At 37.4% G+C, this 25,506-nt stretch overlaps 4 protein-coding genes across 5 annotated transcripts; 2 read left to right on the top strand and 2 right to left on the bottom strand.

The window, feature by feature from the left end:
• Nucleotides 1-782: 782 nt before the first annotated feature.
• On the bottom strand, nt 783-6,194 carry LOC140771725 (probable protein arginine N-methyltransferase 6.1). The gene is made up of 13 exons (XM_073113365.1): nt 5,814-6,194; nt 5,282-5,347; nt 5,107-5,175; nt 4,827-4,862; nt 4,380-4,445; nt 4,060-4,128; nt 3,468-3,545; nt 3,114-3,192; nt 2,712-2,806; nt 2,400-2,484; nt 1,725-1,936; nt 1,531-1,649; nt 783-1,245 (listed from the first exon to the last, which is right to left on the bottom strand). The coding sequence occupies exons 1-13, from the start codon at nt 6,090-6,092 to the stop codon at nt 1,203-1,205; spliced, it is 1,296 nt and encodes a 431-aa protein (XP_072969466.1). The 5' UTR covers nt 6,093-6,194; the 3' UTR covers nt 783-1,202.
• A 5,244-nt stretch (nt 6,195-11,438) lies between these two features.
• Nucleotides 11,439-15,159, top strand: LOC140773015 (transcription factor SRM1). The gene is made up of 2 exons (XM_073115327.1): nt 11,439-12,203; nt 14,247-15,159. The coding sequence occupies exons 1-2, from the start codon at nt 11,824-11,826 to the stop codon at nt 14,746-14,748; spliced, it is 882 nt and encodes a 293-aa protein (XP_072971428.1). The 5' UTR covers nt 11,439-11,823; the 3' UTR covers nt 14,749-15,159.
• A 970-nt stretch (nt 15,160-16,129) lies between these two features.
• On the top strand, nt 16,130-17,674 carry LOC140773023 (GEM-like protein 7). 2 transcript variants are annotated; one of them, XM_073115349.1, is made up of 5 exons: nt 16,130-16,416; nt 16,544-16,624; nt 16,796-17,070; nt 17,236-17,275; nt 17,441-17,674. In XM_073115349.1, exons 1-5 carry the CDS (start codon nt 16,272-16,274, stop codon nt 17,503-17,505), a joined length of 606 nt encoding a protein of 201 aa, XP_072971450.1. In that variant the 5' UTR covers nt 16,130-16,271; the 3' UTR covers nt 17,506-17,674. The 2 variants fall into 2 exon arrangements, with proteins under 2 accessions (XP_072971450.1, XP_072971441.1); XM_073115340.1 differs by having other exon boundaries at nt 16,136-16,416; nt 17,236-17,674.
• A 1,041-nt stretch (nt 17,675-18,715) lies between these two features.
• Nucleotides 18,716-21,380, bottom strand: LOC140771288 (uncharacterized). The gene is made up of 5 exons (XM_073112772.1): nt 21,248-21,380; nt 19,880-20,794; nt 19,678-19,783; nt 19,308-19,510; nt 18,716-19,190 (listed from the first exon to the last, which is right to left on the bottom strand). The coding sequence occupies exons 2-5, from the start codon at nt 20,539-20,541 to the stop codon at nt 18,920-18,922; spliced, it is 1,242 nt and encodes a 413-aa protein (XP_072968873.1). The 5' UTR covers nt 20,542-20,794; nt 21,248-21,380; the 3' UTR covers nt 18,716-18,919.
• Between the last annotated feature and the right edge of the window lie 4,126 nt (nt 21,381-25,506).

Raw genomic sequence — 25,506 nt, 5'->3', positions numbered from 1 at the left:
TATCTTAACTGACCTCTTTGATAGCAACTATATAAATAAAGATAAAGCTTCGAATAACTCAATAGGTACACCAAAGATAAGTGATGACTCAAATTCCCACCTTACCAAGTTTAAAAGAGCAACAATCTAACTAATGCTACACACGTAAAACACCTTACTGTGAATTGAGATATAAATTATATCTCACCACTGCATGCCTGCTCAATCTATTAAGGTCGCTCATCAAAGACATCAAAAAGTAAAGCATATGGGAAAAATATAGAGATAATCATGTCATGTTTGCCTAAAAAAGCTAAGGTAAGAAATCAAGCTTTGAGTCATTCAGGCTTTTCTCCTTTAGTCCCCAAACCACCTATGTTTAGGATCAATTGCTTTGATTCAAAGGTACCTTATTTTCATGCTGCATAAAGTGCAAGCTTATCTCTCCAACTGTCATCAGTCTATCCTTGAAAGCCACACTGAGAACATCATGGGCTGGTGGTGACACAAACCTACCTGCAAAGGGACTTGTCCACTCTTCTGCACAAAATTCACATAACATTTTTTGCCCACATTATGACAACAGTAACGCTTTGTCCAGTAAGCACCTTGACATGTTCAACATCTCTCTTCATGAATTTTGGGAATGGCTATGGCTCAGAAGGAACTGGATTCTTAACACCCATTTCAAGTTTGATTAATCTACCAAAATGTATGTCTACTGGACAGTACCTGCCACTGCCACTTGTTTACATAATGGTTGCAGAGAGCTTAAAAAAATTAAGTTTTCACCAGAAAGCAAGAATATCAAAAACTTTTCTTTTAGCATAAACAAAAAGATCAAAGGTTCTACCTTTAGCTATTTAAAGAATTTTTTTCCCTTCGTGTAAAATCAATAGAAAATTACAAAAGATCTATTTCTACTTTCTAGGTCTATTCAAATCCCGTTTCTTTTTCCACCGTACCCTATGTTTTTTCACTAACTCCAGCAACCTTCATGCAGGAGGAATGCTCTATAGCAGATCTTCCTTGGAAATTTGTAGATGAAAGCTCAAACTCTACAATAAATATCTCTCAAAAACCCAATGAAGAGTCACCTGGTTCTAGCAAACTCCATCAAAAAGCTATGATATCCCTTTGGATGGTGCTCTTGCAAGATGTCAGACAATTTCTGTGGGACAGACAAAGCAACCAGAAATCTTTACTAGCTGCCCCCTGTTCAATCATCGTAGCACAGACTCTTTTATGAAGGATCGACCACCTGAACTGCTAGCACAGAATACCAGTGATACATGTGAGATCAGAAGACAAATTGTCCTAGAGGATTAATTTAGAACATAAAAAGGGAAAAGAAAGTAATACAATAAGGCCAGATTTCATGCGAGGCATCAAATACTCAACAGATTTGTTAAGCATCACTTAATCAAGTGATCCTTATCAATAGATCTTCCAGCTGATGTGAATGTTTGAGGATTTGGCCATTGAGGCCCAGCATGAAATCGGGCTACTATACTACTATAATTCAAACTTCAAAGGGTAATCAGAACATACGAGTATTCAAGGTGAATATTCAAAAACCGAGGATTCTCCATGCTCTGAGATAATGTCACAGAACCTTCTATTACTTGATCTTGATTCACCTCTATAGGATCATAAAAGTAGACAATGGTCTGCAAAAGATAACATGTTAATCTTATGCTTTAGAAGATTGAGAATAATAGTGCTAAAAGGTGAATTTGAAGTACTTGTTGCCAATGTGTTGGAGCATCCTCAGGCGCAGTGGAGAGTATAACTGTTTCATCAGCTCTACACCGCCTCTTCCTCTGGATAGAGCCGCCATGTGAATACAAATCAGAGGATGAATTTCCAGGAGGGAAGAGCAAATGGTTTTTGGGAGGTAATACTGCCGGCCCATCAAACTCGACATCAAACCAGAAAGCAAATCCGTGGAGAGGGGCTTCAGAAAAAGAGAGAAAATGTTTAAACATTCTATTAACAATGGATTTGACTATTTTTCCTGATGAGCAGACTTAGGAACTGAGGATGCTGGATTAAAGGATATTGTGCCTTTCTTAATTGTTATTACAAATCCTAGACATCTTATTCAGACTCCTAAGATAAAAGAACTTAGTAATTGTACTTGAAAATTAAAATAGCTAGATTTTACCAAAACAACAACAAATATTTTCTATTAACAGATGAGACTACAATTATAAGAGATAGCATTAGATAAACCAAAAATAAATTACTATATCATTTGATTATGCACCATAACCACTCTGTAATCAAAACTCACCCTTTAAGTTCTTAAAGCCAACTAAATAAGATATAATCACTGTAATTATAATAACACAACACTAAAATTAAAGTATATAGTGTTTTAGTACAACTAAAAGATGGCATGCAATTCATAGCTTTACCTCGCATCATTGAAGCAAGTTTATATTTTGTGGTAATAGATTCAAGCTCCTGAGCCATGACAGTATAGCAGTCGACATACTTTACCTGCTCACAAATTCCACAGGATTCGTGAAATTAATAAGGTATCAACATAATATTAGCAGCACATGTAGTGTGGAAGGAACATTTCTAGGAAATGTAATGTAACTAACTGAAAGTCTGAAAACAGACTATCAAATTTTGATAACAATATTTTTTATGATAAAAAAAAGAGTCAAAAGGTTGACCATGTGATGTGCTCGAAGTAATCAATTAGTAAATGGGGAACTCACCACATGCGGCCAGGTTAAAACATTCTCTCCACTGATCGTCTCAGTGACGGGATCTTCAAATGCACTCTGTTTTGCAAGTGGCAGCATAGCAGACACTGCAATCATGAGCCAAAAATTAATTGTGCCATTGCTAATGGGTAAGCCACTAGCATAACTCCAATTTGATTATACAATCTCTTTTCTGGAATCTTGTGTGCCTCTATGCTGACAATATACTAGGAAGTAAGAAGAGCACATACTATAAGCCCTCATCATGAACCTCCAAATTTATTAACTAAACAATTTTGTCATGAACAAATCATCTGAATGTTGAACATTCCAGCAGCCCCATAATGGTCATGCATCCAAGATACCCAACAGCAAGAAGAAAGTCTTTTAAGGTAACGGTTAGTGTTCACTTACTATCAATCCCATAAACATCACGCCAGAAATCAATGCTTTCTTGATATCTTTCCGAATTGGTAATAGGTGCCATGTAGAGCTGCAAGAAAAAGAAAAGATCTTGTAGAAGATTAAATTAACATCTATGATATAACAAAATAAGATCAGCCTCTCATATCTATAAGCTGGTAAGATGATGAAAGCAACTAGTACCCACATGGAGACATTTTTTGGCAATGACGACATTATAGTTATTTGCTGCTTACAGAGCTGATGTCTGTAATGTCCCACATTTTGAGCCTTTAAAAAATGTCTGCTTCCTCATTTTAAATTATAAGTTACAGCTATCAATTAGCTAGTGTGAGAAAATAATACCGTGGCATGAGAAGGAAGGATAAGTCCCCCGTGTTTGAGCCATTTATCCCTTGCAAATATAACACTTGCTAGCATACTCTGAATGAAAATCAATGATATCAGAAATCTATGGAAGTAAAGAAAAAGATTTGGATGACCTGATGAACAATATGAATTTCACACGAACAGGTGTTAATTAAGTTATAGTGAGCTCGAAATAAGCATAAGTTGAAATTCGTGGATTTTACACAGCCTATTTTCAGGAATCAAGATCATGAATTGGAATCTAAACGGTTAAATTTGCTCTACATGTATAAGGGCGATCTTTGCCACAAGTTGTGGAGATCTGTTCCTATGTGCAAAGCATCCTAACATTTTCAGGGAGATATAGATTCTAATTTGAGCGTACTAGATCCAACAGAGCCTCAAAAATCGGCAGTTTTATGCAAGAGTTTTAGACCTTGTAATCAAATCAAGTGTTTAAACTTTGATTTTATGACCTTCAGACTTGAATTTCTACATGTGTGATCTCTAGTTTAAACCCACCGTGTTGGGACACATGAAAACACTATAATGAACTTCAACATAGTTGTGAAGTAAGGCTATTACATACCTCATACAGAAGCATATAACCCATCCATTCAGATATTATGACATCAACCTTCTCATCAATCTCAACGTCCTGCACTTGACATAAATGGTGCAAATTTAAAAGGAAGGAACCCACAGAAAACAAGAAAAAGAAGAATCTTTTTTACACTTGCAAGAACAAAATTTATGGCTTCCTACATGGATTATGCAATGTTAAAGTCTAGAAATTAATCAAATTATAAGACTTCTCAGAAAGATCCAACCAATTACAGAACTATATCATGAACAGGATAATTTTCACTATTCATGAATAGGAACAGCAAAAAAGTTACAAAACCTTACCTCAACTCGTCCATGGAAGACGATGACCCTGTCAGATAAATCGTTTTCTTTAACAATCTCATTAGCCTGGTAAATCATTCAAATGGAACAATCAGAAACACATCTCATCTAACATTCCCTATTACAATGAGAGCTGTAATTAAATTTCCTGAAAGGGAACTACAATAACTATAAAGTAGAATAAGTGAATAACTACTAAGGAAACTATTTATCAAAAAATGATGGATCAAATTCCACCACTTAAAATATTATCTTAATCATGCCTTAAGGTTTTCTAGATTTATGTAAGAATTTTATATCAGTACTCTTAAGTCTTGGGATTGTTCTTAAACATTTGAAACATAATTTACAATAAGCTAAAGAGTAGAGAATATTGAAAAACGAAAATAACAATTGAAAAGCATTGTTGTCCTCAGATTAGAATATCATGGCAAAACAAGTATATACCTGAATAGCAATGTCACTGGCTTCTATCGCATATACCTGCAAGGTTAAGCAAATCCAATGGAGTCAAAAGGAAATAAAAAGTCCGATGCTTTAAAAAAAACAGAAAGAAGCAACATTTCCAAAATCACAAAAAAAATTACAGTTACTAAAGATCCTGTCATGTAACATTAAAGGAATGACATGATAAATTGTGCCTGAATCATGAACGCAGATAATCCTTGTAGTACAAAATCCCAGTTATTTTATTAGAAAAAATAATTGTAAAGTGCAGCATGCTTACCCGTCTAGCACCAGCTTGAGCACAGAATATGGCGAGGATGCCTGTTCCACAACCCACATCCATGACAACCTGCCAGTAAAATTATTTACACAGATGAAGGATAATCAATTTAACAGTGTTATGCTTTGAGTTTACTTCCCACTAAAAGTTTTACATATGCTGCAGAAAACATTACCTTGCCTGCAATAAAATTCTGATGACGCATGATTGCGGCTCTGTAAGTATCAGTCCGGACATGATCCTATGAAGTATAAGCCAGCAATTCAAGTTATTATAACACTGGGTAGTCGGTAATTCCTAGTTGATATCAAAATTTAACTTCAGTATTTAACGAAACAAAATAGTGCAATGATGTACTCTAAAGCTCCCTTTCCTCATTCATCGAGACAAAACTACTTACTTCAATATCCGCAATTACTACTTAAGATCCTCGTAAACCGGAACACCTCAAGTACACAACCAAGAGTTAAGTTTGTAGTACATTAAAGATTTAGGATACTATTTGACAGAAACTAGAAAACCTAGATCAAATCCCAATATCCCACCAAAATTGGAAAACGAAATCGAAATCGTCCGCATTACGCCGATTAGCAAGGGCAAGAATGTTAACCCGCTAATAGACTCAATAGTAACTGGGACAACAATGGCAATCAGGAACCACGAGATGGTAAACCAGATCAAGAACAGGAGAAGACCATTGAACATACCTTGATCATCTCCTCGTGGATCGCGATATGGGAATACGACTGAAAGTAAACCCTATCGTACTCCCCACGGTGCGAAGCGGCGACCCTATCTCCATCGGATTGCTGCGTATAGGACACAGTGGCAGTAGTGCTACTATTAGATGCCGCCGGATAAGAGCAAACCCTAAATGATCCGTCGCCTCCGCCATTGTAGTCTCTCGCCATTCTCGAGCGTTGCCTTGGCCTCCGACGCCCGTGAGAGGAGTAGCCATTGGTGTGAGCCGAGCTTCCCGAGAACATCGAGAACGAGACGGATGAGAAGAAAAGAGGGAGAAACAAGAGAGGGAGGAGAAGTATCGAGGAAGCTAACTGCCGTATTTGCTTCTTTCTATTTAGGAGAGAGGGAAGAGATGCTATTTGAAGGGTTTTGGGATCTCTCTCTTTTTCTTCGCCTCTTTGTCCTTTCCGGTAACGGGCTTTTTCCCGTTCCGTTTCGCCCGTTATCGAATGTATTAATTCTTTTTTCCTATTTTAATCTTTTTTAGGATAATTACACCTTAACCCCTAAATTATTGCTCATTTTTATATAATTTCTTTTATTTATTTTTTATAGCACTTTGACCTTCCGAATTATCTAATATCTTACTTAATAAAAATATCAAATAAACATCTTATCCTTCTAATGAAAAATTTAATAACTAATGAAATGACATTTCAAAGATTTTGCATAATTAAAAAAGTTTAAAATAAAAGAATAATTACACCTATATCTTAATTTTTTACTTAGAGTATGATACGATACGATTCGATCCATATTAGCTCCACGCGTGAGATTGGGTTTATAGAAATGAGCATTTTTATCTAGTTAAGTATCTAGAAGCAATAAAATCGATTTTTGCCGGGATGCGTTCGAATGTAAGGACCGCGTTTGAACTGGGTCGTTCGAACGCCTGCATCACGTTCGCATCGACAGAGAATGGAAATTTTACGTTCAAACGCACTGTAGCGAAAGTGTAGATTAAATTAAGAATTGTTAGAGTTATTTGGAGTATTTTTATATTAATTAAAGAGACCTTAAGGTGAGCCTCTATATATATGTGGAGGAAACCCTAATTGGGATCTAATCTTGTTATTGGAATTGGTTTTAGTCCTATCTCCTTCTCTCTTGTCTCTAGCCTTTGACACCTTCTCCCACCTTCTTTCTTTCACCGCTCAAGTCTTTGGTCGACTTCTTCCAACCTCTAATCACCTCCTTCCACAATAATTTCTTCCCCTTCACACCAAGATCTAATCCTAGCATCTATCTAGCCATTGAAGGGCTATCAGCTGGGATCCAAATTTCAGAACCGTTGCGGATCAAATTAGGCTAATTTGGAGTATTACTTGACTATTATGTGATCAATTTTAACTCTCTAAAAGTTATATTATTTTTATTTTAGAGTAGATAGAAGGAAAAAAAAAATTAAAGGTAAGATGGTCATTCACTAATATGTTTTACTAACATCGTTGAAAAAGAGAGATATTAGATAGTGAAAAAATCAAAGTCTGGTAAAAAAAAAAAGCTTTTGAATCTATGTAAAAATGATTAATAATAGTTTAAGAATAGCTAATAATCTTTGCAAATTATGCTTGAGAGTATTTTCTGAGAGAGCTAGTGGGGCTGTGGTCATCTGACATAACTCCAAATCTAAATTGGCCCACTAACACTCCTCTTAAATGTCAAGAAAAAAAAACAGAGAAATAATTAAAGTTATATGTTTTATTATCACAAATGAAACCTCATATTTGTTACAAAATATTGAGCAACACTCCGACTTAATTTAATCATATTTGATCAGAAATAAAGAGTTTTGGGTTGTCCCCAAGCTGTTTTCGAAGGTCTAATTTCTAACAATCAAGTTAAATTATTATATATATTTGTTTAACGATGAGGTATAACTTAGTTTTTTTTTTTTAGTTAAATAGATATTTCTACTTACTTTTATTTTATTTTTGTTTTCTAAAAAAATGAACTTGAATTTATTTTATCCTTTATAGTTTTATTTGTGTCATTTTATTTCCATATAAAATTTTTTATTTTTTTCATAATATTTGATTATAATATAGGTTGAATTTGAAGATACTTATTATAAATAAAATATAGAAATTTCAATAAACTTTAATATATTAATTAAATTTTAAATAATAAAGATATAGTAAAAATATAAATATTATCATATACTTTTTATCCGAGAGTCTATCGATATTAATTTAAATACATTAGAAAGCTTATTCAATTATCTACAATTATTTTTATAAGGATTTTTAAATTCAACATATAATTTAGTCGAATATATTAAAAAATTAATTGTTACACTTTAGTCTAGACCGCAATAAATAAATTAACACAAATAAACTATATAAGGTAAAATAAATTTAGACCTTATAATTTCTCTCTAAAAAAATACTATATAAATACAAAGACATTTGCATCAATAACCCTCAGTTTTTTAACGATAATAAGATTAGACCTTTAAAAACTAAATCCATCTATTTTCTACATTAAAAACATATATATAATTTTTTCAACAGAGTGTATATAACTTATATACAAAATATATACAAAAGATTAATTTTACTATTTAATAAAATCTAAATTCTTTTTATGCAAATAAATAGCCCATGAATACTGTAGCCTTTCACTTATTCAGGCGTCAGAGAAAAATAGAAGACGTTAACGTGACATATTAAAAGTTTTTAAAACTTCGTCTTGATTCCCGAATATACCCCTGCTATAGTCCACCTAGGGGTGGCAATCGGGTTGGGTTAAGCGGGTTCGGGTCGGGTCAACTTTAGCTTGACACGAACACGACCCGATTAGTAAACGGGTTGCATTTGGTAAATACGAACACGACCCAATTAATAAACGGGTAACACGATCCGACCCGCCTAACCCATTTAATAAATGAATCGGGTTAACATAACATGCTAACACGACCCGTCTAACCCGTATATTTAAACAGGTCGTGTTAACCCAACCCGTTTAATATAAATCTTATATAAATTTTAATATTTTCTGATTTATAATGTATTATACATATAAAATAGTTTATTACCACTCAAAACTCATACATAATTAAAATTACAATACTAATCCATATATGTTCATCTCCTCAGGCCAAACATGTGTCACATTCCCACCAAAGTATTAACATTTCCTCTACTGACTCTTCTTCCTAAATTTAAAATAATAATAATAATAATAATAATAAAATACTTGCTCTTCTTCCTCCTTCGCCTTCCTATTTTACAGGAGACTACAGCCATGGCGTTCCTCCGTCGCCTCTCTTCTTCTTCCACCTCCTCCATCCGCTTCCTCTCCGTCACTCCTCATGGCTTCTCCTCCGCTTTCGGTGACGAAACCCTAACAACTGAGACGAGCATCTTTCATCGGCAACCAGATCAATCCCCTCTCTTGCTCCGTCGACACGACCTCCTCCGAGCTCCTCTCCTTCTAAACCATGTCCACCATGCGTCGCATGGAGATGGCCGTCGACTCCCTATACAAGGCGAAGCTCATCTGTGGCTTCTACCACGTCTACGACGACCAGGAGGCCGTTGAAGTCCTCACGGAGGCCGCTGTCACTAAATTTGTTATCTAACACCATCATCACCGCCTACCATGACCACTACGTCTACCTCGGTCACGGCGGTAGGTGGCAGACGGCGGTCGGAGAGAGAGGAGGCGCGGCGAAGTGTTTTTCCCCTTTTGGTGAGATGAGGTGGCAGCGGCTGGAAGGTGGAGACTGGAGGGTGGAGAGAATGAGAGTGTGATTTAGGTTTTTGACTTTACCTTATGTATTTATGGGTTGCGGGTTAGAGTTTGGTGGGTTGACCCAACCCGATCCGACCCAACCCATATATTTAAACGGGTCATAGGGGTCAAAACGGGTCACCTATATAAACCCGAACACTATCCGATTATTAAACAGGTTAGACGGGTTGACACGTTTATGACCCAAACCCAATTATACTAAACACAAACCCAATTAAGAGTCGGATTATCGTGTCAGGTTATCGGATAGGGTTAAAATTTGCCACCCCTAAATCCACCTTCCCCACTCTGTCCTGGTACATGGAATGTGTCGCACTCTTGTCCTCTTCGCGACTATTCTTGTCCACTTGTCCACCATCCACGGCCACTAGTGGCTCGGCTTTAGTTCACACGTGACTCACGTGACACTGAGGGGGTTGTGTTTGGGTGTGAAGTTTTTATTCCTGCGTGGTAATATCTACATAGGAATATTTATTCCCGCGATTTATCGGGATAAAACTTATCGATTTTTGTTCGTTTAATAAAGTTATCAGGGTGGATAAAGCCAAGATAAGATTTATTCCTACTTAGGTCCAGGATATGAGATATGACGAGTAATATATATTAATGGATTCGGACGCTTGGACGTCCTAATTATCATACACCCCTTCAGATGGTAGAAATATATTAATGCATTTATTCTAAATCAGAGGGTGCTAAATCTTGTCGGATAGTGGATGGAATTATTCTACTTTATTCTCGATTTATCCACGGACCAAATCCAAACTCTTATCAGAATTGGGCACTAATTTATCTGGCGAAATTCCTCTTCTCCGGAAGATAAAAATAGAGCTAATTATATAACTTTCATCCCCACCTTTGAAAAAAAAAACATGTTAAAATTTTGAAAATTGATCAGCTAATTAGATAGATAAAGATGTCTTTACTTTCTCTTTTACTCTCCGGATAGAAGTAAATTTATTAAAAAAACTTATTAGAAGATCGATTTATAGTTTGATATTAAAAAAAATTTATTGTAGAGGTCACTAATTAAGAAGATTAAAGGATATGAAAAGAGGACGGGGTATTTTTGTTTATTTATTAAGTTAGTTAAATTTTTTAAATTATTTTTACCAAAGTTTCATCTATTTATTAATAGAGTGAAATTAAATTATTTTGGAATGAGTTAACTCAAGTGCACTATTAAAAGCACGCTATGAATTATTACAATTTGAGCATAATTAGGATCGTGAATATCGAAGATCTTATTTGCTTTGAGTTTAAGAACCTCTATAAACTGATTCAGTAATTAAATATCTTATTATCCTTTATATATCTAATCAAATTTACTATCAAAAAAATCAAGACCGAGAAATAAGAGTAGGTAATCGAATTAGGGCTTTTAACTTCAAACCAAATAAAACCTAACAGCATATTCAGATTGATTACTAAATCTCTGCCCTTCTATAAAAGGCGTTTGAAAAATAGGAAGGGTGACAAGATAGTTGGATCTAGGCTCCATTGATGTGGTCTGTCTTAACCACATAGACACTAGACATGATACATAATAAATAAATATTGTCATCTTACACTAGACTAGTTTGGTTGGTTTCTAAAAAGTCCAAAAGAAGCAAACAGAAGTAGCTATCAAAGTAAATATGAATGGCTCTAAATGATTGGAGTATAGTTTATTTTTATCAAATCATTTGGCTACCACCTGATGCTCTCTCCTTCTCAACCAAGTGAAGACCAATTTTGGTATCTACTACCGGGTTTTGACTGCATTCTCGATTACCTTTTACTGCACAGTCAAATGTAAAAAATGGGAATAAATATCTCCCCTGGTCCTCCTGCTATGTGATTTGGTTTGTACTGGAATTGGCCTTCCAAATTATTCACTAGTCTCTTCTGAATCCATCCCTCTTTCGGTTTTCCTCTCTGCTCCAATCTCCAATCTCCAATCCCTAATACTGAATCCCTAAGAAAGACCCAATTTTTTTTTAATTAATTTTTTTTTCGCTTCGTTCTCCTTCTTTTTGGTGCAAAAATTGAATCTTGGCTCTTTGCGTCGCCGTTGCGTTATCCGCCCTCGCTTATCCTCTGACACATTTGTCCATCTCCATGCCGGAAATTATTACCTCCCCTGCCTCTTCTGTGCTGTTTTCTTTTAGCTATTAGTTATCCGAGAAGTTATTCGATAGCTATCTGTGCGCTGGATAAGTTTATCCGGGGTTATCGATGGTGATGGAGGAGGCGAGTAGTAGCAGCTCGTCGTGGAGCAGGGAGCAGGAGAAGGCGTTTGAGAACGCGATAGCGGATAATCCGGAGGATTCCGGTGACAGGTGGGAGAAAATTGCGGCGGCGGTGCCCGGGAAGAGTGTTGAGGAAATCAAGAATCACTACGAGCTCTTGGTCGAGGACGTTGACGGGATCGAGTCCGGAAGGGTTCCGTTGCCGAGCTATTCGTCCGCCTCGGACGGCGGCGAGCAAGGCGGTGAAGGCGGCGGCGGAGGTAAAAAGGGCGGGCACTCGCATGGGGATTCGAGTCACGGTGGGAAGGGCTCGAGGGCCGATCAGGAACGCCGAAAGGGGATTGCTTGGACTGAAGATGAGCATAGGTGACTTTTTTTTCTATTCAATTTGCTTGGTTTATCTTGGAAATTAGTCTTAGATGACTCAAAATTCGTGTTTTACTGTTGCAGTTTTGGGAAATTAGTTTATACATAGTTAGCTAGCCATATAGGTTAGTCGTACAAGATCTCTGGCTTTCACTGTGCCCCCTTATTTTGCTTCATTCAGTTCTTGAATTCAATGCCAGCTTTGATCTTCGAAAGACTATATAAAGTTTTACTATTGTTAATTTTGGGTGTTATGTTTCCAAGATTTTCGATGTGGTACTTGCATCTTTTCAGAATTAGGTGTATGAAGTGAGATATGAACACACAGGATCTTTCCTTTGAAAGACTGTAGTTGCAAAGTTGAAATCAAACGAACTGTTTCTTTGCCTTATTTATTCAGCACGAATGATTGAATTTGCTAAGTTGTTGTAGGGGACCTTTGTTTGTAGTGCACTACAGATATGCTGCATCATCCTATGATTTTGGCCTAATATGACCTGACAAAAACAACAGTTGTCAAATATTATGTTTGTTTCAACTAACAATAAGGGCACTTATCTCACAAGTTTCACCGATGAATGTAGCACTGGAGTGGTCTTCTTGCGCTGTACATTAAGCCTGAAGGGCTAGTCAGAGGAGTTAATAACATATCTTTTTTTCTTTAAAACCAGCTTGTTTTGATTTCTCCTCTTAAGAACATGCTCCATCAGTGTTGATAAGAACTTGGATAGTTGTGTATCGAACTAGTTAATTCCTATGTCGGACTCTCTCCATATAAAACAATTTACTCTGCCTGCATTTCAAGGTGTGGTAGGAATTGAATTACTTCTAGTGCAGTACACCTTTTTAATGGTACCAAATTTATCATGTAATCTGTTATATTTTTCAAGCACTCCTATTTTGACTTGTAATTTGTATGTGATCAACCTTTTTCACCCATTCATCCTATTGCTTATATCTTCTATAAATTAGTAATGCATTCTACTTGATATGACAGTAGTCAGTTGCATGTAAAGAGTTGCCCAACTGCTCTCCTTCTGTTTGGTGCTTTTGGTTGTATCGAGTGTACCGCTTCAATGAGGGAATATATTTTATTTGTCTTGACCTCCAGTGAATTTTAATGAACACATTTTTTGAGAGAGAGAGAAGGGAAAAAGGAAGCAGTAGAATTTCATTAGAATTCTACTACTACACAGATAGAACAATACGTTCTCTTAATCTCTTTGAGGAGCCCAACTAGCATTGCTTCTCTAGTTCTTGCTTGTCATTAGAATATAGGAGTCCAGGTAATATCTTTGTATCACTTTATTTACATGGTAATCACATTTTTAGAATTTGAATCACAAAATCTACCTAGTTTGCCTTCTATAATAAAGAAAGTTAGAAGATTTCCTTATCCTTTTTGTCTTATTGAGGACCTGATTCTTATCCAAGAGGATTCACTTTTTTGCTTAATATTAGTCTCATGGATCCAAAATATATTTTGCATCTGTTGCTTTAACTGAAGAATGAACATATTTCTTTTGTCATGTCTTTTTTCGATGTTCTGATGCACTATTTTGTTGCGCTTTATATTCCATGCCTATCAATTAATTAATTATTTATTTTTAACCCTTTAGAATAATTCTGTACGAAATTGTATTCCAGAAGTGACTTTTATGATGTGTTTGCAGCTATAAGATGTGCTAATGTTATTCAGGCTAAGAAAATTAGATATGGTTCCAAGTTGAGTAATATTCTCTGTAACAAACTTATATTAGGTGAGGTGATCAACTTAAACTGAATATTCTCTCTGCACTTATAGTCTTGTATTCTTTTTAAAGGATGAAAAGTAGTCAGCCGATTCAGTATGACCATGTTAGATGCGATGCGCAGTAGATTTGCATTTCACTATCTTTAGAAAAGAGAACCTTTAAAATTATATTCTCTTACTATCCTTTTCCCCAGGATGATAGATTTTCAATCTTATTGAATAGATTTCCAGCACCAGGAATTTTATCACTGTTACTTACAGAATTGGTCACCTGATTTTGATCCCTGCAGATTGTTTCTTCTTGGTCTTGACAAGTATGGAAAAGGTGATTGGAGAAGCATTTCACGTAACTTTGTAATATCAAGGACACCAACACAGGTGGCTAGTCATGCACAAAAGTATTTTATTCGTCTGAACTCGATGAACAAAGATAGGAGGCGATCAAGCATCCATGATATCACCAGTGTTGGCAATGGAGATGTATCGACTCCTCAGGGCCCAATCACTGGTCAAACAAATGTGCCAGTGGGAAATTCAGGGAAGCCTACAAAGCAATCTTCTCAGCCACCGGCTGGGCCTCCTGGAGTTAATATGTACGGCACTACTATTGGACAGCCAGTAGGTGGTCCTCTAGTTTCTGCAGTTGGCACTCCTGTTACTCTTCCTGTTACTGCCGCACCTCATATGGCTTATGGGGTTCGTGCCCCCGTCGCAGGAACTGTAGTGCCTGGTGCTCCAGTGAACCTCCCTCCGATGACCTATCAAATGCATCCTACTTCATCGCACAGATAAGCGGCAGCTCAAATCTTTCAACCAGTGAAAAGGAAAAGGAAGACCTGGTATAAATAGGGTTCTTGTTATATTCTCTTCCTCATTGTGTAATAAGGTGGCTGTTACACGCATGTAAGATCGACTCTTATTTTTACTTGTTAGTCTCAAGTTAGGATTTTATCCAACTTTTATGTGTCGCCTCTAAATAAGTTACAGCAGATAGATTTATGTAGACCACACCTACTGGTTCTGGCTGTTAAATGCCACTGGCAGCTAGTATAGTTAGTTTTATGGTCTATCTGTTCAACCTATTTGTGTTGAAGCACACCGCTATCATCCGAAATGCTAAATGCAATGTAACATATATTGATGTTAGCATTTGTATTGACTGCATATCTTTGTCGATCAGTTGAAATTGGTGTTGCTCTATCATTTCTGAGGAATGTGTCTGGTATTATTGTAATCTGGAAGTATCACCGCGTTGTCTGGTGTTGATGCTCTGCTGTTTGGTTGGGTGACAATCAATCGTCTAATGATTTCATGAACTAAGTAAAAGAACAGCTATTCAGAAGTGTCTTGGCTTTGGATAAACCTACCTTCAATAGATTGTGACAGATAGTGATCACTCCAGATGAGTGCAAACTCCATGAGCTTTCCTTACATCAGAAGGTTGCTCTGTTCCCCTTCCTTTAATGATTGATTTAATCCATCAGTTGGTTGGTCTGTTGGTCTCTAATTAATTCTATCCACTTTACAGCTATACCGACTCCAAAGTTTGCCTTCTTGTGAACTTCTCCAAAGACACCCACCAAATAAAGATTAAAGACAGCACAAAGGCCGCTGACTCAGAGCTGTGTGGATATGCTGGATGTAGGCATGGACCTTTGTAGGATAGCAAAGCTTCTTGCAGAGAAGAAAAGAAATTAAAGGATATCACATCTCATTTCGATCCAGTGAGAAGGATGAGTTGCCAACAAAAAAATAAAAAAAGAATCTTGCCTGATACAATCCTAGATTTGGTGGGTCCTGTACTCTTCCACATACCAACTAAGCACATGGCCTGCCATTAAAATGATACACTTGTTTATGGCCACCATAAGAAGCCCATGCAAATGATTTGCCCCAACCTCAACTCACACAATATATACAATTTCTTATGCCTAACTGGATTATCTGCTGTCAGTTGTTTATGAGCTAAAATTTACATTTGCTCCTCATACTGTGCAGAAATCTGCTGCACTGAGTTCATATTAAAGCTAAGATGCAGAAAAGCATTTACCATTCAGAAGCTTTCCTCCTCTCTTTCCCCCCCCCCCCCCCCCCCCCCCCCCCCTTCTGCTTCATTGCTTCATGATAATGCCTTTATTGATGATATGATGGTGATAGTGCATCATAAAGTAATGATTTCTTTAGAGACCTAACCTTTTACTTGAAGTGGTTCTTCTCATTATAAAGGGCCTCTCTGCTGTAGACCTGGGCAAATAACTTCTCCTAGAGGAAATTTCCAGGGAGTTGAAGCATCACAGTTAAGAGGTTCATTCATCATGAAGAACATTAGCCACGACCAAGTCATTGGCATTCCAGTGAGCAATGTTAGTTCCGCGTCTAAATTGCGAAGGAGACCTGCTCTTCCTGAGTGTAGCTTACACGTACATTCCACTTCATATAAGTCCTCCCAGATCAAAGAGAGTAATAACCATATTTCAGCCTATCTACATGTTGACTTTGTACATTTGTATTAATGATCTTACTATAAGTTTTTTAGTGTTCATTACATGTTTATGGGAAATATTCTAACAGGATTCTTCATATGCAGGAAAGGTAGAATCAGCAATTAATTGGATAAGCAAGTTCAGCAAAAAAGCAGACACCTTTGCGCAAGGCATCCGAGATCACGGTAAGTTACCGCTCTTCGTATAGTAAACCAGATTCTTGAGCCAAATTATTGTTTTTACGTAAATGTTAAAATACCAACCAGTACTAGCTAATCAAATATGATATGGGTATATTTCAGGATAATTCATAGCCAATAAGTGATATATCTCTGATGCTTTTGTGTGAATTGCAGTTAGTTTAGGACCAAACATTTCAGAGACTGTAAAAGGAAAGTTGAAACTTGGTGCAAGAATCCTTCAAGCTGGAGGCATTGGGAGTGTCTACAGACAAAATTTCTCTGTTGGAAGAGGGGAGAAGTTGCTGAAGGCCTTCCAGTGTTATTTGTCTACCACAGCTGGTCCTATTGCAGGGATGCTCTTTGTTTCAAATGAGAAAGTTGCATTCCATAGTGATAGATCTATCGCGATCACTTCTTCCAAAGAAAACTTGGTCAGAATCCCCTACAAGGTATATCTTTAAAGAACCTACATAGATTTTTACTGCTATGTTCTTAATTGCTCCAAGAAAGTGAATTAAGTGTATGATCCTCCACCCAACATACTTGATTGCTTGTAGACAATCCAATCATGCAATCATTTAGCAGATCTTGACTGAATTTTAACTTCATGGCAGGTTATCATCCCATTGAGAAGGATAAAGAGAGTCAGCCAAAGTGAGAATTCAAATAAGCCTAACCAGAAGTACATCCAGATTGTCACAGTGGATGACTTTGAGTTTTGGTTTATGGGTTTTGTTAGTTACAAAAGATCTCTAAAGTACCTTCAACAAGCTATTTCTGACTCTAGTCATAGTAACTTTAGTTGATGGGCTTATGCAGAATTTTGTACATGGAGTGGAATGAGAAGAAAAGAAGAAATTCAAATTCCTGTAATCACTGGGTGAAGCTGCTCTTCAATTTTAGTTTGAAGAGCCAGTAAAATTGCTCTTAATTTTTGTAAAAGAGCCAGTTTGAAGATATTCTCAAAATCAGAACCTTCATCATCGACAGAGTTCTGGAAATTTACCTTATAATGTAATATTAGTCAATGAAATGGACGCAAATTTTGTGCATTCACTGTCATAACTTTCTCAAGAATTTCAGAGTTTCAGAGTAACCGATAACTGCTTTAATACTGGCAAGGAGAGTTGTTTAACAGTTAACAAAGTATAGTGGATCGACGAAATTGAATAGAATAGAATTTGCAGGTGAAATCAATTAATTTCTATGCACCTCATTTGGAAAAATTGATGTTGATGATCATCAAGAGATGGAGATAGCATCAATTCTGAATGAAGAGGAATCGTGTTCATAAGCTGACAAGGAGCTATCAGCAGTTCAACATAAAGGGATATCCCTAAATGAACAGGATAAAATCAAATCAAAGATAAAGACCTGATGCATCAGTTAAAGAAAGGAATTTAAATGTTAGTTGTGCTGTCGACAACAATTGCACTGCTCCTTGTTGTTCTTGCTGCAACTGTTGCCCTCTTTAGTGACATTACATATTAATTATCTTCCTTACTCGACAGAAATTTTGATGTCTCTCTACTGAATGCTCCTGCTGCTTCATGAGGCCAACTAACTAACAGTGACCATGGATGCAATTCACTTCCATATCTTCGCATAGCAAGAGAAATCAAGAGATGCTGAATTGGAACAAGTCAATTATTGTGAAACACTCCTCTTTTTTTTGGGCAGGATGGGCAATAACTGTTTGATATTAAAGCCCATTCTGAACTGTTAGGATAAGAGCAAGCATAGACATTATAGAAGAATGAAAAAATTATATATATATATATATCCAGCAAAGTTTAATATCAAGCATTTAACAACTATAGATTTGGAACTATTTGAGCAACACCAGCAATCTGAACACTTCATGGCGGAAAAAGATATACTTTACAACTGGCAATGGATCAAGATTCAACAAATAGTCTTGGAATTTCAAGCTTAAAGTAGTAATAGCATGGGCATACAGATGAATTGGAACGTAACTGGTCTTCCAACAAATAGTTTGATGCTAAGCAAGATTTACCCTAAATTTCTCAAACAAAAAGGAATTTGATGGCAAGGTGATATAAACAGAGGCTTAAATTTACTGCACAAGATCTATAAAACCAAATATTGAAAATGGAACAACTGAGTAAGTTCCATTTCTTTTCTTTGTAAATAGATGTTTGATCACACAATGAAGTTACATGATTTATACACTATTTATACTTGAGGTATTCCTATTGAATCGTGTAATGCCTGGCGCGAGTTGATTACAAGCCAGGAAAGAATTAATCAATATCAGAATATTATGCAGACTTTCTCTCATGAGGAATCTTTGCAACAGCTGAGCACATAGTCCTCCAAAAATTTAGTAAGCTGAGAAGTGTAGAGATCTGGATGGCTTCGAAAATGGTCCACATGAGGCGAGGACACAAAATCACAAGCCCTGACTTCATGCCCAGCTTTCCTTTGTGCCTCGATGAATGATTCCACAGATTTTGCTGGAATAACTCTGTCCGCTGAGCTATATATATACAGCTGCGGACATTTTGGTTGCTTTGATGACAAAAGATCGAGAACATCACAGAGCCTCCTGTTGATGCAGTAAATAACTAGTTAGTGTCTGTCAATAAAATAGTAGATACATTATGAATAAAGTCCATAACATTTTAGCTTCAATACAAATAGTACTGTTGAAGAAAATTACTACCTGTTAATACCAGGGACGTTTAGAACCACATCGAAAAATTTCTCGAGGACTACTAACAAAGCAGCCTCAAAAACTGGTGGTTTAGGTTCAAAGAAAGAATCAGCAACCAAAACGTCTGTCCTCAAATCTTCCAATTTGAGCATTCCTTTTGTTGCTATGCTCTGCTTTTTCAAAAATGCAGCAGAGAAGCCTGAAGCCCAAACCTACAGAATATATAAAGGGACCGAATTCTTAGAATACTAACTTTCTCCAAACAAATGCGAAAGAGATGATGGTAATGCCTTCAAGAAGCTAAGAATGCAATCGTATTGAATCAAGAGCTACAGAATTCTGAACTACTAGTTGCAAGCAATCCGAGAAAAGTAAATACCTGTGGATCAGGGGCCGCAACAGGAGCCGAATCAAAAACGCAACCTTTAATCTTCTCCATCACAGAAGGTTCATTCTTCCTAAACTCCTCCAATAGTACTCCATATCTGAAAAGAAAACAAACACAACTGACCAATTCAATCACATGATAGCAAACAACAATACTGATCACAACAACACATTGACATGTATGGAAACCATACGTGAGCCATCCGGTGTTGCTAAACGTATGGAAAACCAACTTCTTCTCGCTCTCCTCGGCGACGCAGTCGCCCAAATGCTTCGCGAGCAATCTAATGCTCTGCTCCGCGGTGCCTCCAATCTTATAACTCACCACATCATACATAGGAAAAGTAAAGGTCACGACATGGAAGCCTCTCGAGGTGTACCAATCCGCGTATCTCTTCAAATGTTTCTGCTTCGCTCCGAGCCACCCGAGGAGCACCACCACCGTCTTCGACGAGCACCGGTCACCCGCCGCCGGATCCGGGAGATGCCACTTGTACATCACATCGGACGGCTGTGAAGGGATCGCGGCGATGTCTTGCTTGCGATCGTGGCGTTTGACGAGATTGGCGTAGTGGTAGAGCGATTGGATCACGGGGGGAGAGGCGAATGGACAAGAGGATGGGGTGTAGATGGAATTCGGCACGTGGGAGAGGCTGGGAGTCGGCAGGCGGCGGAGCCACGAAGACGAGTTCGCTGACGTGGAGGGTGGGGGTGGTGTGGAGGTGGAGGACGAATTGGGGTCGGATGTTCCACGGTGAGAGAACCGGTCGGGGGCGTCGGAGGAGGCGGCGGCGGCCACGGCCACGGCCGCCGCGGCCGGGAGGGGGCGGTGGAGGATACCGGAGAGAGACGCCATTGCGGGAAATCGGAGGAGTAGTCGTAGAAGTCGTCCCCGTTACGAGTTTTATATAGAGCACCGAGGAGAGAAGAAGATGTCAATCAGTTCGATCTCAGTTCGGTCAAACGTTTCGGCTTACCATGACGAGTCGCGTTGACCAAAGAATTGGGAAGGTCAAAGTTACCTCCCAATGTTCCCGGAGGAAGGTTGGCTGCCAAAAAAAGCAAATTGACAGCCTGGCCCCGGATAAATATCAAATTGACAGCTTTAGCTACAAAACAACAGAAAAGGTCAAAAGTTTGCGTCATACATGCAAATAACAAGTTCTAGAAGGGTTTATATGCAAAATAAAGACACTAATTAATCCACCATCTTATTCCGTTAGTTGGGATATGTTAACCTCACCGACCTACAAGCTTCTAGATAAAGGCAACGTTTTTAATGGCGACAGAGGGGAATGGGCGGCGGAAAGAGCGAGAAGAGCACGAGACTGAGCCGGGCCAACGCGGATCGATAAAGAAAGGGATATCCAAACCACTTATCCCCGAATAACAGAAGGTTATTCGAAGATAGCGTTCCCGACGATAAGATCCCTTGTGAAGGATAAATACCACGAATATTCCAAACGAAAGAAAAGGAATGGATCCAGAAAACGCGGGAGAGACCAAGGCCGACACGTCTTTTCAAATAATGGAGCTCACCATTGTGTAGATGAGGAGCTTACCTAAGCTTTTTGGGGTCAATGGCCTCGCTTTGCATTTATTCCCTTCTCTCCTCGCTTTGAGGAAGAAGAAGAAGAAGACACCTTTTCTTTTTGGCAACGGTGCGGAGGAGGAGATGGGGGAGGAGATAAGATCATATAATAAGCGGAGTAGTTTGTATATCGGATCCGCTCCGATATTGGATCTATATCCAATTACTTTTGTGAGATGAAAATTCGAATTATATTTTTTAATGGATAAATAATTGCAATATTCGTACGGATTCGAATAAGATTCTATTAAATCAGATTTAATTCCTCGCAAATAACTAGTACATTATTAAAAAAAAATAACGATCTTATTCTAAAGCAACTAGTTTCAACTTTTATCACTTAATTATAATAATTTATCAGCCAAAAATTAGAGCATGATATTTTAATCACCGTATAAAGAATGGCATAGCTTAACATATTAAACTAACATAATAATAGTTGGAAGGTTGTTTTCCGAGATTAATCATATTATACATGAGAAATTGAATAATCCAAAGCTTATATTTACTTAAATTTGTCGTAACACACAACATAGTCTTTGTTCTACAAAATTATAAAAAAAAACTTAAAAATATCTACTCCAAATCTGGATCCGGTAGGTCCAACCCGAAGCTATTCTAACCAAATCCAACTCATTTACTAAATGGATCAAAAAATTGAGATCCGATTACACTCACGAGCAGAAGTATTAGGGAGGGAATGAGTAAATGGGCTTGGTGTGGGCCCAGATAGTGAGCCCAATTCCTGCTTCTATGGACCCTATGGAGCTCTTGTTCTAACATGGGGCTATTCTTATATAAGTGAAAATATTTAGAAAACACCCTCACGTTTTGTATTTAAAAGCAAAACAAAAGTAATCAAAATAGCCCTCAAGTGAGTTAAATAAAAGAAAAGAAAATATTAAAAAATAGTTCTTATAAAATTTCCGTAGGAGAAATTACCAACATCCACAGTATTCACTACTCCAATGCAAGAGGTGTGGCTCGGATGGTTCGTGCATCCTATCTTCTCGAATCCGACTAAATCCATTAAAAGATTTACACAAAATCCATTTGGAATGTATTTGACTCGACCGGTTTAGGCATGTAGAGTGACAGCATGCGAACAGCCAGCACCATTCCACCCGCTCCAGAAACAGCAACAGACCACCCCCTCTAGCCACACGCGTCCACGTGTCCCTCTTACAGCTGCGCCACCATCAAAGCATCCCTTTTATCCCTCCCTCCTCCTTCCAGAAACGCCCCCCGCGCGGAAATCGCAAACGCCCAGGAGTAGTGACGTGGCGAAACCCCACGGGAAAAGAAGCACCGTAGGCTGAAGACGCCAGAGGAGCGGATCCCTGGCGTTCTACTTTCCATTCCATATAAGCTTCGGCTTCTCCTTTCTCTCCTCTCTCTCTCTCTCTCTCATCAATCTCTCGCCACTCTCGCCTCTGGCTTCAAAACAGAGAGCTATTCCCGTGTATTAATGGCGACTGGCTCGGAAAATAACGGCTGGTACGTTTCGTTTCCAAGCATCTCGCGTAGGTTATTGTTCTCCTCTGAATCCCATACCAATATATATACATTATATATATATATGGAAGCCATTTCCAAAACCTCTCCTCCTCTTCTCCTCTCTAACTGCACTCTTCTTCTATTTTATACGTAAGAATCGCATGCAAAACTCATGCACTACATGCAACCACATGCACTTCCTTGTACCAGTGCATGTCCTAATCTTCTCTTTAATTCCTAGATCTTGATTAGATTCTACTTGTGTTTTTTTTTTCCAAAAAAAAAAACTTAGGAATGGAGCAGTGGATGATTCAGTTCAGACACCACCATGGACATCTACTTATCTGAATCTCTTCCCGACTTCTTTCTCGGCGACAATGGAGCCTTCATGGGGAGTTAAGAAGGAAACAGATGGTACAGAAGGAAGTGATGGAATTATACCCAGCCAAGTCTACCATGAGCAGGGAGAGTTATCTCATCATGCCTTGCAGTCACAGCCATCAGGTTAATATTTGCTATAACAATAATAATAATAATAATAATAATAATAATAATAATAATAATAATAATAATAATGTCTTTTTAATTGTCGTTAGCGTGGTATCAGAACGAGCTTTATAGTTATTAAGTAAATACGATAAAAATCTAATACGACAACGACAAGATACTATCCTTATTAAAGCGGGTGTCTTAGTGCATGAGGCTCATGTATATGCTAAGTCAGCGCTTAGCCTCCTTATTAGACCCGACATACATTAAAAAAAAATTATTAGATCGAAAAATTGTATGATCTTCACATTTAGGCTATGTGATGCAAGATGTAAAATCTATGCTGATATTTGGGTAGAAATTTATGCATATAACAACTGATGCTCATTTATCATTTTCCATAGTTTTATCTCCGAAAATCTGTGGCTCTGCAGGTGGAAACTCCTTTGGAACTCCCTCTGATAATTATGTTCCTCCAGCAGCGACTAGTGAATGGGGATCAGAGATGATGAACTGCCCACATGCATTCAATTCTTCTTCATATGCCAATGGATACTACCCAAAAAGCAAGTCGAATTTGGATTTAAACACCGATATGTTCAACTTCAACAATGCCTCTAATATTGCTCTAATGCATCATGTCGAAAATAATGCTACATATGATCAATCAGGTATGAGTTTGCAAATGCAATATTGTTTTTCTTTTTTTCTCTTTGCTTTTGGTGTTAAACATGAGTACTGTGAATTTGTTCATACTAACTGCTACTGGTAATCAACTTCTTGAAGCTTCAAATGTTACAAATTTTATGCCTATCTCAGACTTTCTGCCAACTGCTACTCAAGAATCCCCAGTATATCTGGATTTTTTCCAAAACCAACCATTAAATGCGCAGGGAACAGAGAATTCAGAGGTTAATAGTATCAGAAATTTTTTTGAGGTCATTTATGCTACTTTAAATCAATTTTTTGATACATAATGAAGCTGTTTTCCAGGAGATTCTAATAAATAAGTTAGTCCAATCCAGAGAAAGTGAAGAACTAGCAAGTGATCAGATTCCTGGGCAACAAATCTCTGAGACTTCCCTCGAAGGGCGTAGCGCAGTAGTAAGATACTTCTCAATAAATTCACTTTCTGGGTTCTGAATTGCTATCACAATTCCCTGCAACAGTAGTTGTCCACTTATTTGTTTTATCTATATCTGAGAGTAATATATAAGTTTATTCTTAGATATATATACATTTACTTCTTCTTTTTTCCTTTGCTGTATATTATCTAGCTGAAGTTAGGAGCTGGAGATTTGAAAATGATTCTGTACAAAGAAATGACAAAGAGTGATGCTGGAAGTGTTGGGAGAATAGTACTTCCCAAAGTACCTTTTCTCTATCCCCATAACAAAATCTCTAAGTTTCTTTTTTATCATTATACTATGATTGAGTAATGTTTCTTTCTTCTTAATTAAATTTTTAGAGGGATGCAGAGCGTAATCTTCCTACTTTATTTGAAAGAGAAGGAATGACTCTGTATATGGATGACTTAATACTTCCAGTAACTTGGAAATTTAAGTACCGGTAAGTTCGCATTAATATAGAGCATAAATCTTCTGCATGTTCTTCTTCTTCTCTTCTTCTTTTCTTTCATGAAGTTATTATGTTACTTATCTCAGGTTCTGGCCTAACAACAACAGCAGAATGTATGTTCTTGAAGCTACTGGTATATATTTCTGAACCTAAAATATATTTCCACACATTATTTGAAGTCCTTATTCTATTTTTTTGCCTTGTATTTATATTCTCTTCAGGTGATTTTGCAAAGACACATGAACTTGAAGCAGGGGATCTTTTCGTCATCTACAAAGATGCAGCATCTGGAACTTTTGTATGTCAAAGTCCTTTGTATTTTTCTTTGTAGATGAAACCAATAAAATTTCATATTGACTGATTATTTCACACAAATATAATCTTTCTAACTTTCTTTTTGTTTTTTTTCTTCTGAAGATTGTTTCAGGAGAGAAGACTATCAATCGAAAGCCACCATCCGACGACGAATTGCCTTGGAAAGCAAATTAAAGGAATTGCACAGAAGCTTTCTGAATAATATTAGAACAAAACTGATAGACATTCTTTGCCTTCCCAATCTCAATCAGGGATTGGCATAGAGAGAGGAACTCTCTAAGGTCTCTTCTCATAAACTATAGTCTCAAAAGATCCTTTGCCCTTTTGTCTGAATTATTGGGCCAATAAAAG

The sequence above is a fragment of the Typha angustifolia genome, chromosome 2 (assembly GCF_048772165.1).
Source record: "Typha angustifolia cultivar Huaian chromosome 2, ASM4877216v1, whole genome shotgun sequence".
Classification (NCBI taxonomy): Eukaryota; Viridiplantae; Streptophyta; class Magnoliopsida; order Poales; family Typhaceae; genus Typha; species Typha angustifolia.
This window is presented reverse-complemented; position numbering and strand designations above follow the sequence as displayed.

Bases quoted from the DNA above. Each gene is read 5' to 3' on its own strand.
- LOC140771725 (XM_073113365.1), bottom strand. From the start codon at position 6,092: ATGTTCTCGGGAAGCTCGGCTCACACCAATGGCTACTCCTCTCACGGG. The intron at 5,348-5,813 runs GTATGTTCAATG...TATACTTCATAG, and splicing joins TCCACGAGGAGATGATCAAG to GATCATGTCCGGACTGATAC. The intron at 2,485-2,711 runs GTGAGTTCCCCA...ATTTGTGAGCAG, and splicing joins TTTTAACCTGGCCGCATGTG to GTAAAGTATGTCGACTGCTA.
- LOC140771288 (XM_073112772.1), bottom strand. From the start codon at position 20,541: ATGGCGTCTCTCTCCGGTATCCTCCACCGCCCCCTCCCGGCCGCGGCG. The intron at 19,511-19,677 runs GTATTTACTTTT...TATATTCTGTAG, and splicing joins TTGCGGCCCCTGATCCACAG to GTTTGGGCTTCAGGCTTCTC. The intron at 19,191-19,307 runs GTAGTAATTTTC...CTGCATCAACAG, and splicing joins AACGTCCCTGGTATTAACAG to GAGGCTCTGTGATGTTCTCG.
- LOC140773015 (XM_073115327.1), top strand. From the start codon at position 11,824: ATGGTGATGGAGGAGGCGAGTAGTAGCAGCTCGTCGTGGAGCAGGGAG. The intron at 12,204-14,246 runs GTGACTTTTTTT...TGATCCCTGCAG, and splicing joins TGGACTGAAGATGAGCATAG to ATTGTTTCTTCTTGGTCTTG.
- LOC140773023 (XM_073115340.1), top strand. From the start codon at position 16,272: ATGAAGAACATTAGCCACGACCAAGTCATTGGCATTCCAGTGAGCAAT. The intron at 16,417-16,543 runs GTAATAACCATA...CTTCATATGCAG, and splicing joins GTCCTCCCAGATCAAAGAGA to GAAAGGTAGAATCAGCAATT. The intron at 17,071-17,235 runs GTATATCTTTAA...ACTTCATGGCAG, and splicing joins TGGTCAGAATCCCCTACAAG to GTTATCATCCCATTGAGAAG.